Source organism: Hyperolius riggenbachi, chromosome 6, assembly GCF_040937935.1.
Source record: "Hyperolius riggenbachi isolate aHypRig1 chromosome 6, aHypRig1.pri, whole genome shotgun sequence".
Lineage (NCBI taxonomy): Eukaryota > Metazoa > Chordata > Amphibia > Anura > Hyperoliidae > Hyperolius > Hyperolius riggenbachi.
In genome coordinates this window covers 92,206,733-92,219,793 of record NC_090651.1, presented here as the reverse complement: position 1 = coordinate 92,219,793, position 13,061 = coordinate 92,206,733, and the positions used below count along the sequence as shown (strand labels likewise).

The window sequence follows — 13,061 nt, the reverse complement described above, 5'->3', positions numbered from 1 at the left end:
TTAATATTTTCTTTAGTAGCAGCACCACCCAGGGATCAACTCATGTGGCCCTCCCTCCTTGTGCCCTGAGCTCCCCTCCAGTGTGCAGTCAAAGGGAAACTGGGATTGGATGCTATAGTCGTACACATGTGTACATTGGACAAGCATTTCCATCCAATAAATTATCTTTCAGAGAATTGATCGGAAATATTGATTGTGTAAAAGAACGATTACAGATCACCTTGTGTGGAAACAGGCCTAAGTGTTAATCAATAGAATAAAAATATCAGAACTGATCATTACCAAGGAGATTAGCCTATGCAATTGAAAAACATCCATTTCAATCTCTAATAGAAGCACAACATTTGCTGCTAGTGAGTGAATTAGTCCTAGCATCAAAAAGAAGCAGAAATTACCAATGAGAAGGTAATATTGAACGTTTTCATTCATATAGCATGTAGTTTGGAAATAAGCCAAACAAATGCGGCAGCTGCAGTTCCAAGCTGTTTGCATGTAAATGAATAAATACCTATGCACTGTGCAGCAGCTCAACTCCTGCAGCGAGATGGGGATATTTGGACAGTCCCACGGCAACAATACTCCTTATCAGAATACACAGAGTACATATGACAAGTGTGGAGCTAGTTTTCAAGATTCTTACCTGGCTGGATATTGATATGGAATCATCATTTTTGCAATACTGATAAAAGTTTATGGCAAAACTGATCTCTCCTTTAACTGCAGAAGACAAAACTTGGAGGTTTTGGTGTAGTTATATCTCTATGGCCTCAATTCACTAAGCTTTATCAAACGTTTGATCATTTACCTCATGAGTAAAATCTAATGCTGAATTCACGAAGGTGTTATAAATGTATTGAACATTTTATCGATAAAACATTTGATCAATCTATAACACCTTAGTGAATTCCAAATTAGATTTTACTCACAAGATAAATTATCAAACATTAGATAATGCTTAGTGAATTGAGGCCTATGCGTTTAGTGCTGAGGTAACAGTAAAGTTGGTCTGTGACTGGTTGCTGCATGTTACTGCAGAGATACAGTATTTGCACTGTATTGTGAAAGACCTCTCTGGATTTCAATAGCTACAGCAAACCTAAAGCCCCATCTACACAATACGATTCTTTGTACGATTCTATGACGATTCTATTTACGATCCGATTAAATCCAACATGTCCGATCAGGATTCAATTCGATTCAATTCGATTTGCCATTGTTTTGCAATGGCAAATCGAATCGAATCGAATCCCGATCGGACATGGCGGATTTAATCGGATCGTAAATAGAATAGTAATCGAATCGTACAAAGAATCGTATCGTGTAGATGGGGCTTAAAGTCAAAAACAAAGGAGGTAAATTGTACCCATATTTATAATCCTAAATGGGACTTTCCTGGAATCCCATGGTCTTATTTTGGTGGTAAATTATTGGTGGCAGAGTATCAGTACAGAAGTCAGTCACCCTATGCCACTCACTTCAGGTTCCCTTAACCTGAGGCAGTGAACCTAAACTTTTACTGTTAACCTCCTGAGTGTTATGCCGCTCAGGAGGTTTTGCCAGTTTGTGTCCGCAAAGTTAATTAATGTGATGAAATGGCTGTAAAACATTTAGCTAGCACTAGGCTAGCTAGTTCAAGTGCCCGACACCCCGATCCCTCATTTTTACATTACCTAGCCTGGATCCAGAGATCAGCGCAGCCTCCCCGCACAGCTCCGGTCTTCACTATGGGGAGGATCGCACATGACGTCGCCAACGTCATGTGCAGACCCGTTCCTGCCCATAGAGAGACCGAAGCTGTGCGAGGATGCTGTGCCAATGGCTGGATCCAGGCTGGGTAATGTTTCGGGGGGATCGCAGGCAAGAAGGGGGAGCAGGACACTTTTACTAGCTAGCCTAGTGCTAGCTAAACGTTTTACAGCAATTTGATCACCTTAATTATCCATGGGGGTCTCCTGAGGCCAGCAAGCGGTATGCCCGACACACAGTGTCAGGCCTACCGCTAAGGAGGTTAAAGAACAAGATAGTTACATTTTCAAGCGGTTTGTAAGTCAAGGACTACTTGTACTACTGAACTTGTATGCGTTCCCTGGACTTGAATATTGTTTTCTCAGCCACATTTGAGTTGTAAGTTACCAGTGAGGCTGGGAGCACACACTGCGTTTTTCAATAGTACACTCCTGAAAAACACATGCAATTCTGCTAAGTGTGTTCCCAACCTGAGAGTTGCACTATTTCCAGTGAAGTCTGACTGCAGAGAAAGTGTCATCTAGAGCCCTGGATTCTTAAAGGACACCAGAGCTGAAACCTATTGTAAAAATGGGGGGACCAGGCACGTGTAGAAAGCAGTCCTCATATGCCCACTGCTCCCCCCTTCGCCTCTAAACCCGTCTGTTCTCTTCCGAATGCCCCCCCCGGCAAGCCTAGCAGAAGTGCGCAAGCTCTGGCCCGGCTGCGCACGTCCTTGATTGCACACCCGCGGCTGGGAGCGCTCTGCATATGTGCATGACGTAGTAAAAGAAAAAAATAAAACTAAAAAGGGAGAGGAGCATGGCCTAGTTTTAAGGAGGATTAGGATACACGTCTATCTCATGTAACACGTTACTTCAGGTAAACTTGAAGAAGTAAATACTTCTGCTGTCTACCTGGGAAGGAGAAGTAAGTAAATCCCCGAACAATAATTACAGATGCTGGTTAATTGGACCAGCTGATAGAAACCGTGATCTGAGCATGCCAAATTACGCCTCCTGGGTGAGACTAAGGATCACATTATCTTTTTTCTCACTACTAGTTTTGCCCATCATGAACTAGACTCACGTGTGAAACAAGTGATTTTGGCTTAGCAGCAGTGGCACATCAACAAACAGCTGTTGCCAAGATACTGGGATGTGCTGATAAATTAAACTAACCACACATCCTCTGCCTTATTTTATCTGGTAAAGTTTGTTTGTTGTTTTTTTAGTACGACTTTATCTAAGCAACAGCTGAATTGTTTGACAATGGAAGAGCAGCCATGTTGAACAAAAGCCTCTTGCTACACAAATCTGGGTTGAGGTACGTCAAATAGAAAAAAACAAAGCAAAAAAAACCCCAGCAACCGAAAAAGCCCCCAAAAAGGATATACAAATTCCTATGGACATTCAATAGACTATTAGCCAAAACCAGCTTTAAGAAGCCTAAAAACACTTTTAATACAGAATTAAAAAACAAGGGTGCCAATTTGGAGGAGCAATACTGGTATCAGTAATAAGACATACATCCCTAACTGTATCATGGGACAAAATAGCAGAGGAGTGAGTAAGCAAGTTCAGAGATTCACTCTACCATGGTGAGTGAACAAGGAGTTAAACCAGAACGGGTACCTTTAAAGCATAAAACACAAGTTCGGAAAGCAGCCCATTTCTGCACGTACCTTTATCACAAGTGCTGCCCATCTCCACTTCATAGGTTGGGCAGTATCCAACTTCTGAGATGCAACACAGAATGCCACACATGGAGGTAGCTTTACATCCTATGCAGAGCTGCACTGGCTGTCACGAATGCCGGAGAAGTCACAGAGGCTGTGCAGCCTGGCATAGTCTGCTGTTCTCAGGAAACTGGCGCAGCAAATACGAACAATCTTGGCCTTTTAGCCCAAGGGATCCGTGCTATTTCCAATTCTGAGAGAAGCTGGATATGATCCTGGCGCTCAACCCCCCTCCCCCCTTCCCCGCCACTGTGCAGAGAGCGAGGAGATACACACACACACGACTGCAGCTATTCAATCAATTGCCTCAACGGCACATCCTCATTAGAGATCAAGCTATTTACAGATGCTGAAGCACTCTGCCGTTTGCAGGGAGAAAATGTCATCAAAGCTACTCAATCCACGCAAACAATACCTACTTTCAAAAACAGTGCTGCCAGCCTATGCCAGGCCTGCTCTCTGTAAAAAGAAGTAAATAATCCAAGATCATCCCATTCAAGCTCCAAAAGGAAAGTAAATAAGACATCTGAAATGCAGTGATGACAGTGCTCTAGCTAATATGCAATTGATAGTTTCCAATCAATACCTTCACCGAGGGCTTTAACAGTCATTTACAATGTCAAACTTGCTTTGGCCACAGGAGGATCATGATAAGCTTAGTCAGATGCTAACTAAACACCATTGTTCCTTGATTTTTTTTATGTTGTTCCCACCTTCAGTAACACGCTTCAAATTAAGGACACTAATGGACACTCATTTTCAACGCCTAAATAACCATAAAAAGGAAAAGAACATTTGAAAACTAAAGGACCATCATTAAGTACCTCAAACAACCACAGCTAACAAAAACACTGCAATTCAACAGCAGAAAACTTTATAAAATGAGCACAGTAACCAATCCTTCAATCTAAAACGGAGATGTTGCCTTTTACAAAAGCATGCGCTATAAAAGTTGTACTACAGCAAGCCCCGTATCACCTGCTACAAGATGCTATTCACAGTAGGGCTTGTGAGAAACCTTCCACTCCAAAGGCTCAGACTCCCCAGTGCCAGAGAAACATTCTCCACAGGAATGAAAGCAATCCAGCTCCAGGACAGGTAGAAAGCCAACAAAATAAAGATTTGAGCAGGACATGAATGGCATCCTGGATAACTCCACAATAGTCCTATTTTCCACAATAATTGCCTCCTCTGCAAAATTGCAGCTCACTCAGCAGGCAGAGAAAGGAATGTTTGTTAACGTCAAGGTACGGCCTCAGACTGTATACTTGGAGCTTGGCACTGAGGCTCTTCCTCCTCCTCCAGTCTTATCACTGGACCTCTCTCGATTTCTTTCCCCAGCAGGCAGAGGGAGAAGCTGTGCTGGAGTATCACCTTGCAGAGTTAACCGTGAGATTCCTCTTGTGTCATTGCTTGCTCTCTCCTCAAGACATCGCACTGTGGATCTTCTCACGTCCAGAGCCACAAGGAGAAAGGGGGAAAGTTGTTGCAGAGTCAAGAGGAGGCAGGCTGCAGATCTGTCATGCCGGGTTAAGAAATCTATACCATCTCTGCTCTTCCAAAATTAGATGTCTTTCTTCCCCAGACCGTCCACCCCCGGAATCGCTGCACGCTACTATTGCATTATCACCTGCTGCAAAATCAATGCAGCTCTGCTCAACGGCTTCTGTTTCATGACTTGTAATCTGCACTTAGTCTAGGGAAAGGATAACTGGCATCCGATAAACACAGATGAGGTCTAATAAAAAAGGTAGAGATGTCAGCTTCTGCAGCATAGGAGGGAGTAGACAGCAGGAGGGCTCAGCACCTGCACACTAAAGGCAATCAACAGAACACAAATAAGATCACACAGTAACCTAAACACAATGCCCAAGTCAGCAAAAGGATGGGGGGGGGGGGGGGGGGGACTTGGGAACAGAAAAAAAAAAAAGAGATAAAAAGGTAAAGATACTGTAAGAAATAGATGCTCTAGAAAGTCACCAATCAAGTCTGACTGCTAAAAAGGAATTTGCTCTGTATATCTAAACACCACCACATACAAAAATATTCCAAGCAGCCGTTAAAATATGTTAAGGAGGTATGCAAACTATCAGGGGAAACCAGAACATCTGTCAACAACAAAAGGTAGAATCTGTCCTACACGCTGATTAAAAGAGACGGAAAGAGATATTCATAAACCATACAGGAACAGCAATCTAAGAATAATAAAAATCTTCTGCATATGCAGAGTTTCCAGTTTTTACACTGTGACTGGGGATCATCGGAGTTGTGTGTGTACTTGTGTTTTGATGACTTTAAACGCTACAGTATCGTTAGAGGTGAAAGGTCCAAATTGAACACATCAAGTAATTCAGGTAAGAGAATGATCTGCTGGATCAATACATAGATTACCCTCTTCTTCCATCCATAACCTCATCAACCAATAGGATTTTCCACTTTACTTGACGAAATCCAACTTAATCTTGGTCAATAAGCAGAATCAATCCTAATTATTAAGCACAAGAAAAAATGCTTACATCAAGAGCAAGCCTGTGCCTTCTATAGCAGTGTTTCTCAACCATATTATAGCACGTACACCTTTACTAATGGCCGAGTTGGTCAAGTACGCCCTTACAGTGGGTTACGTCACATCTAGAACCCCTTGCTGCATATATATTTGTTAGGAGTAAGCCATATGTGTGTATAAATGCTTGATAAACATTCCTTGATGCTCCTAATTAAATGTACTTATTCCTGTATGTTTGTATATGATTTTTAATTTATATCTACATTAATAGCCTTAGCCCCTAGTAAGTAAGCTCAATTGCCCTCCGTTCGCCATAGACTCCCGCAGTAATTTTTGCAATTGCATAAACGATTGTTTTTGTGGCCGCGGTCGCAAACTTAACTCGAGGTCAGGCCAAAAGGATTGAGGCATGATTGTTCATTGGCGGAGATCCCCGATCCATCTGGCTGTGGGTACATGGCTTAAGAGAACTTGTGGAGAAGCATGTGACTTGTCTGATCAGCTGACAGATTTGCCAAACTCTGATTTACTGTGATTATACCCTGCTTTAGGACATGATCATGTCTAGCAAATATCACCTGACCAAACTAATCACGTTTGTCTAGGAGTTCTCCTAGACATGATCATCACTTTAGTGAGTGTGAGGCAAGTGAGAGGATAAAGAGGTTGGCGAGTGTGAGGAGAGCAAAGGTATTAGGTTGTTAGCAAGTGTGAAGTGGGTGAAGGGATTAGAAGTTAAGAGAGTGTGAGACAGGTGAGAGAATAATGAGGCTGGCATGATTACCGTCTTTCCCCGAAAATAAGACAGTGTCTTATATTAATTTTTGTTCTAAAAGATGTGCTAGAGCTTATTTTCAGGGGATGTCTATTTCTATTAGGAAGTGTCTCTCAGCAGAACATTTCCTGTTCCTTTGTACTGTCATGTTCATGGATTTGCAAGAATGCTACTGTACTGATCAGGCACCTGCCCTGTCATCCCTGCACACAACTGATAACCTTGCTCTGTGCTGGGATGACAGGACCGATGCCCAATTGGCAATGCACCATTGTGTCCCCACTTACTGGCTGCCTCTTCCTACTCTTTAAATTCCGCTAGGGCTTATTTTCGGGGTAGGGCTTATATTTCCAACATGCTCAAAATTCCAGCTAGGTCTTATTTTCAGGAAAAGAGGGTATTAGAAGGTTGGTGAGAAGCAGGTAAGGGGATTAAAATGTGAATGTCGGTAAAGGCCCATACAAACGGATTTTTCGCCTGGCGGATTGCTCAAAACCAGTCTTATCACCTGAACAACGGACTGTACACACGCCCGATTTGGCGTCCGGACGACTGAACGACAGGACGTTCAAACGACCCTTCGTTCAGAAAAATCCGACGTGTGTATGGGCCTTAAGACAATTGCAATGTTTAGAGTACGTCAGCCCAACCTCTCGCTGGTCACTGTGGTACTCTACAAAATGAAAGCAGGTATGGGACTGGCTCTACAATGCAGAAGTACAATAATGACCTGTTAACAGTTAGCATTTTACACTGTATAGCTTAAACAGTTACTACATGCCTCCACACCAGGGGTCAGGAACCTTTTTGGCTGAGAGAGCCATAAACACCATATATTTTAAAATGTAACTCTGAGAGCCATACAATAGGTTTCAAATTGGGACAGTGCGCATGCGCAGCAGAGGGCTGTCCCTGTTGCCGTGGTGATGTGTATACAGTTGATCCTCTGGGCAGCGGAAGTGTCAGACATCTTCAGCTTCTCTTGGGTTTCAGCAACATCAGCAATTTCCCCGAGAGCCAGACAGGAGAAATACCGACTAAAAGCTTGTATACTTAGCTAGCAGACATGGTAATCAATTCCCTTTGTAGGACGAGATCCCCGCTCTTTCGCCCAATAGGTTGCCTGGAGAAAGAGATTTATGACTAGACTGCACAGGAGGCAAGTATGACGTGTTTACAGTATGTTTATTTTGACTTTTCATTTTTAGTTCAGGTTCTCTTTAAGGGTTGGGTTAATATTAATTCCTGGTTTCAATGTGTCTTAGGTCAGTTCAAGCACCAGAAAAGGATATGGAAAACAGTTAGTTTTGCCCATAGCAACCAAAGTTTTTTTTTTTTTTTTTTTTTTTTGCTGTGGTTGTGAAAATGAAATAAAAAATGGTTTACATAGATATAGGGGAAACGTGTGATGGCGTTTGAGAAGGCTTGCACTAGCATGTCTATGATGTATACTGAAATCACTAATGGTAGTAAGGTCACTGAAAATGTCATGTTACAATATTTATGTTCTCCAGTGCATCAGGCAATCAATGGAAAGGCCTTGTCTACTTTCAAAGCTTTCCTAGTTAGTGACTGATCGGTCCTTGTTAAATCTGACCTTATTTTACGTGAAATGGTTGCTGTACCTGACATTTTGTGCAAGCTGTTCTACTTCTCTTTCTTCACCTAATCAAATACTCAACTGTATGAACTGTCAACTAATTTGTCACAGATTACAGCACAGAGCAGCAAGCTTGCATGAAGTTCCAGGCGCTGGCCAGCTGTGTGATCTTGCTGGGACTAGAGATCTGCAAGAGGCTGGCAAACCTGCTGAATACACAGAGGAACCATGCATGGTGGGTGGTGGAACAGCTTCTGGGGGCGGGTCAGGTCAGTCACGTGTCACAATCCGCAGTGTCTATAGACACCTGTGTTACATATTGGGAATCAAGCATCCGATGTGGCCAGTAGTCGATTGGCAACTACATAGTAATTAATGGTTGTTTAGGTACTGGGGTTTGAAGGTTAGTTTTAGGCACTTACGGGGAAGGTGGGTGGGCGCACGGGGGGGGGGGGGGGATCTTAGAGTTAGGTATTAGAGTGGGTAGCATTCACAGTTAGGCGTTTCAAGGGTGGGTTAGGCATTAAATAGGGGGGTTCTTTAAAAGCACCAGGGTTTAGGCATTAGCTGGTGGGGTGTTTATGGTAGCATTTATAGCAAAAGGTTCAAGTGAGACCATTAGCGGCACACCCTGTGCGCAACTCAAGGGGCTCCAAAATACGTACTTCTCAGGAGTGCAAGTTGAGTAGGAGAACAATAAGCTTGGAGGTTGGTTAGCGTTGCTGAAAATCCGTCATGCTGGATCTTTAGGGAACATTGAGGAGCTCCCGTACACACGCTAGATTCTTCCCACAAAGCAATCCTTATTGGCCGCGTTTAGTCCAGCGTGCACATAGATTTTGGCTGAACCATAACCATGTCCCCCTGTTAAAATTACCTGAACAATACCGTAACACTGAAGACAAGGGAGAGGGGACAGAATAAGTAATTGGGTTAGTAGTCAAGTCCTATGGGAACTCACCAAAGCAGGATATACAATACACCTTACTGTTATAGAAGTAGGAACTCACTACAGCATCATGACAGGAAACCCAATAGGAATAATAAAGGTGTACCATATGACAACACCTCCAGCCCCCCAACTAGTCTAATACTCTACCTTCCAAAACACCCCACTATTCGGTCAGATACCCTACCACTACTCGGTCAGATACCCTTAGCTTCCAGCAAGTGTGTGTGTGTGTGTGCGTGTGCGTGTGTGTGAGTGTGTGTGTGTGAGTGTGAGTGTGTGTTTGCTACAATAAAAATGTCCGTTAAATATATCATATAGGAGACAGACACACACAATATTTGAGAAGTGAAATGAAGTTTATTGGATTTACAGAAAGTGTGCAATAATTGTTTAAACAAAATTAGGTAGGTGCATAAATTTGGCCATCACAAAAGAAATGAAATCAAATCCTCCTTTTGCAGAAATTACAGCCTCTAAATGCTTCCTGTACGTTCCAATGACAGTCTGGATTCTGGTTGAAGGTATTTTGGACCATTCCTCTTTATTAAACATCTCTAGTTCATTCAGGTTTGATGGCTTCAGAGCATGGACAGCTCTCTTTAACTCACACCACAGATTTCTAATTATATTCAGGTCTGGGGACTGAGATGGCCATTCCAGAACGTTGTACTTGTTCCTCCGCATGAATGCCTTAGTGGATTTTGAGCAGTGTTTAGGGTCGTTGTCTTGTTGAAAGATCCAGCCCCGGCGCAGCTTCAGCTGTCACCGACTCATGGACATTGGTCTCCAGAATCTGCTGATACTGAGTGGAATCCATGCGCCCCTCAACTTTTACAATATTCCCCCTTGTTATGTCCAAATAACTCAATTTTAGTTTATTCCAAAATGAAGCTGGCTTGTCCAAATGTGCTTTAGCATACCTCAAGCGGCTCTGTTTGTGCTGTGGGCAGAGAAAATGGTTCTTCTGCATCACTCTCGCATACAGCATCTCCTTGTGTAAAGTGTGCCGAATGGTTAAATGATGCACAGTGACTCCATCTGCAGCAAGATGATGTTGTAGGTCTGTGGTGCTGGTCTGTGGGTTGACTCCGACTGTTCTCACCATTCTTCGCTTCGGTATATCCGAGATTTTTCTTGGTCTGCCACTTTGAGCCTTAACTTGAACCGAGCCTGTGGTCTTCCATTTCCTCAATATGTTCCTAACTGTGTAAACAGACAGCTGAAATCTCTGAGACAGCTTTCTGTATCCTTCCCCTAAAATATGATGGTGAACAATCTTTGTCTTCAGGTAATTTGAGAGTTGTTTTCAGACCCCCAAGTTGCTACTCTTCAGAGAAAATTAAAAGAGCGAAACTTACAATTGACCCCCTTAAATATTCTTTCTCATAATTGGATTCACCCGTGTATGTAGGGAAGGGGTCACTGAGCTTACTAAGTCAATTTGAGTTCCAATAATTAGTTCTAAAGGTTTTGGAATTATTAAAATGACAACAGTTTCCAAATTTATGCATCTGTCTAATTTAATTTAAACAATTATTGTGCACTTTCTATAAATCCAATAAATCCAATAAACATCATTTCACTTCTCAAATATCATTGTGTGTCTCCTATATGACATATTTAACTGACATTTTTCATCGTAACAACCAACGATTTATTCAGGAAAATCATGACGATTAACAAGGTTGCCCACACTTTCGCATATATATATATATATATATATATATATATATATATATATATATATATACATACATACATACATACATACATACATATATATACACACACACACACACACACACACACACACACACACACACACACACACAGATAAATACACCTATATATCCTCAAATGCAAATCTGGGCCCCTGGTGTGTGTTTAAGAGGTCTAATTTCTGGAGGCTCCTTATAAATATTCTATGCAGACATCACAGAACAGTGTAAAAGATGTAATTATTTGTGATTAAAGTCTCAGGATGTAGAAGTGAGCAGAGACATGTGCTTCCCGCAGCCGCATGAAATCATATTTCCGCTTGTCAGGTGATGTTCTGACACGAGCAGCAATACCCCATCACTTCAGTCTCCTAGAGCTTTATTAAAAGGGACAGCTCACACTTGCATGAAACCCATAGGAATCACTTAATGGAGAAATGACATTAAGCCCAGCTGTTTTTGTTAAGATGCCTTATGAATCTACACATCCGATGCATCTTTACTTTTCAGTTTTTCTATAGTGTCAAACAGCTAGGTCTCTGCAGACAGTGCAGAGCACATAAACAGCTCTGTTGTCAGTCCTTGCAAAAGAGCTGATAAGAGAACTCAGGGGTGTGTTAAATAAATATGCTACCATTTTCTTTTGCGTGCAATCTGCTTTAGAAAAAGATTAGAAATGGCATTTCTGTTATCAATAATGCAGTTTACATGGATCTTCATAAGGTATTATCCACCTCCTGGTGTGTTGAGCAGTTTTATGTTTTTAAAATGAACCAAGCTCCATTTTTAGCACCCAGGGGATCTTAACAGCACATTAAAAATGCACGCCAACAATGTGTCTCATATTTTAAAAAAATGTAATTTTACCTTTTATTTTACATTTATAGTTTAGCTTTATTTCTAGTTTGGTTTTATAAGCCTACTTTAGCTGGACGGGCCTCCCTCAGAGGTTTCAGGGCTGATAAGGACTTAAAGGGAACCTAAACTGAGAAGGATATGGATTGTTCCAGTTGCCTGGCTATCCTGCTGATCCTATGTATCGGATACTTTCAGCCAAAGCCCCTGAACAAGCATGCAGATCAGGTGCTCTGACTGAAGTCAGACTGGATTAGCCACATGCATGTTTCAAGTGTGTGATGCAGCCACTACGGCAGCTAAAGAGATCAGCAGGGCTGCCAGGCAACTGGTATTGTTTAAAAGTAAAAATCTACATCCCTCTCAGTTTAGGTTCCATTTAAGTAATTATTTTATTGCACCCATTAGCAAGAAGTAAACAATACCTTTTCATCAACAAAGGGGGGTGGGTAATTCGGACAACTTCTTTAAAGAACTTAACTAGATAGCGTATGTGACTTCTGTAAATAAGGACTAGGAGAAGGGGAGTAGGGGAACATGGCAGTTCCTATAGCTATTACAAAGTAGGAGAAATTCCAGGGAAAGAAAGGGTGCTTAGTCCCCTTTAACAATACCAGCCTTCCTCTTGAAGCTGTTATAATCTGTTTCTCAGGTGTTTTACCTTTTCATACAAGTGAGTCAGCCAGCTGGCTACAAGGTGGATCAGTCTCTACCTCTGATTATTTCTGAAGGACTGCATTTTTAACCCTTTAGCAGCCAAATTATTTAGAGGCTTGCAAGTGCTCTAGGCCAATTTTTTTTCCTTATTTGTTACATTTCCTTGCTACTAATTAGTACTGCTGTAATGTGTGTTGATGGCCACTTGTCACTAGGGGGCAGTGTGAGACAATAACAGAGGACTTCAGCTGTCAGTTTCCATATCCTTTGCTAGCAGAGAGAGAGCAAAGCATTGGCAGAATTTACAGCAAGATCTGCTGGCTGTCAAAAGCAGTGAACTTATCTCAAATGAGATAATTCCTTTCAGGCCCCCTGCACACTGCAAATCCGATTTGCGATTTTCCCTGGATGCTATGAAAAGAAATACGCAGAAAAAACGGAGCATGCCGTAGCGATTAAAAATCGGATATCTGAATCAAATGTGAAAATCGATTACAAATCGCAAATCTGAATCGCATGTAGTGTGCAAAAGGCC

At 42.0% G+C, this 13,061-nt stretch overlaps 1 protein-coding gene across 9 annotated transcripts in view; it reads right to left on the bottom strand.

Annotated features, from left to right (window-relative positions):
- The window catches only part of RASAL2 (RAS protein activator like 2), a 476,310-nt gene that overhangs the window by 122,079 nt on the left and 341,170 nt on the right, over positions 1-13,061 (bottom strand). The window contains exon 1 of one of the 9 annotated variants that reach the window (XM_068239657.1): positions 3,410-3,446. The exons of the other annotated variants lie outside the window; for them this stretch is intronic. Coding sequence (XP_068095758.1) covers positions 3,410-3,431 — 22 coding nt within the window. The 5' untranslated portion in view covers positions 3,432-3,446. Of the gene's footprint in view, positions 1-3,409; positions 3,447-13,061 lie in introns of those variants that run through there. 9 annotated transcript variants of the gene reach the window in all.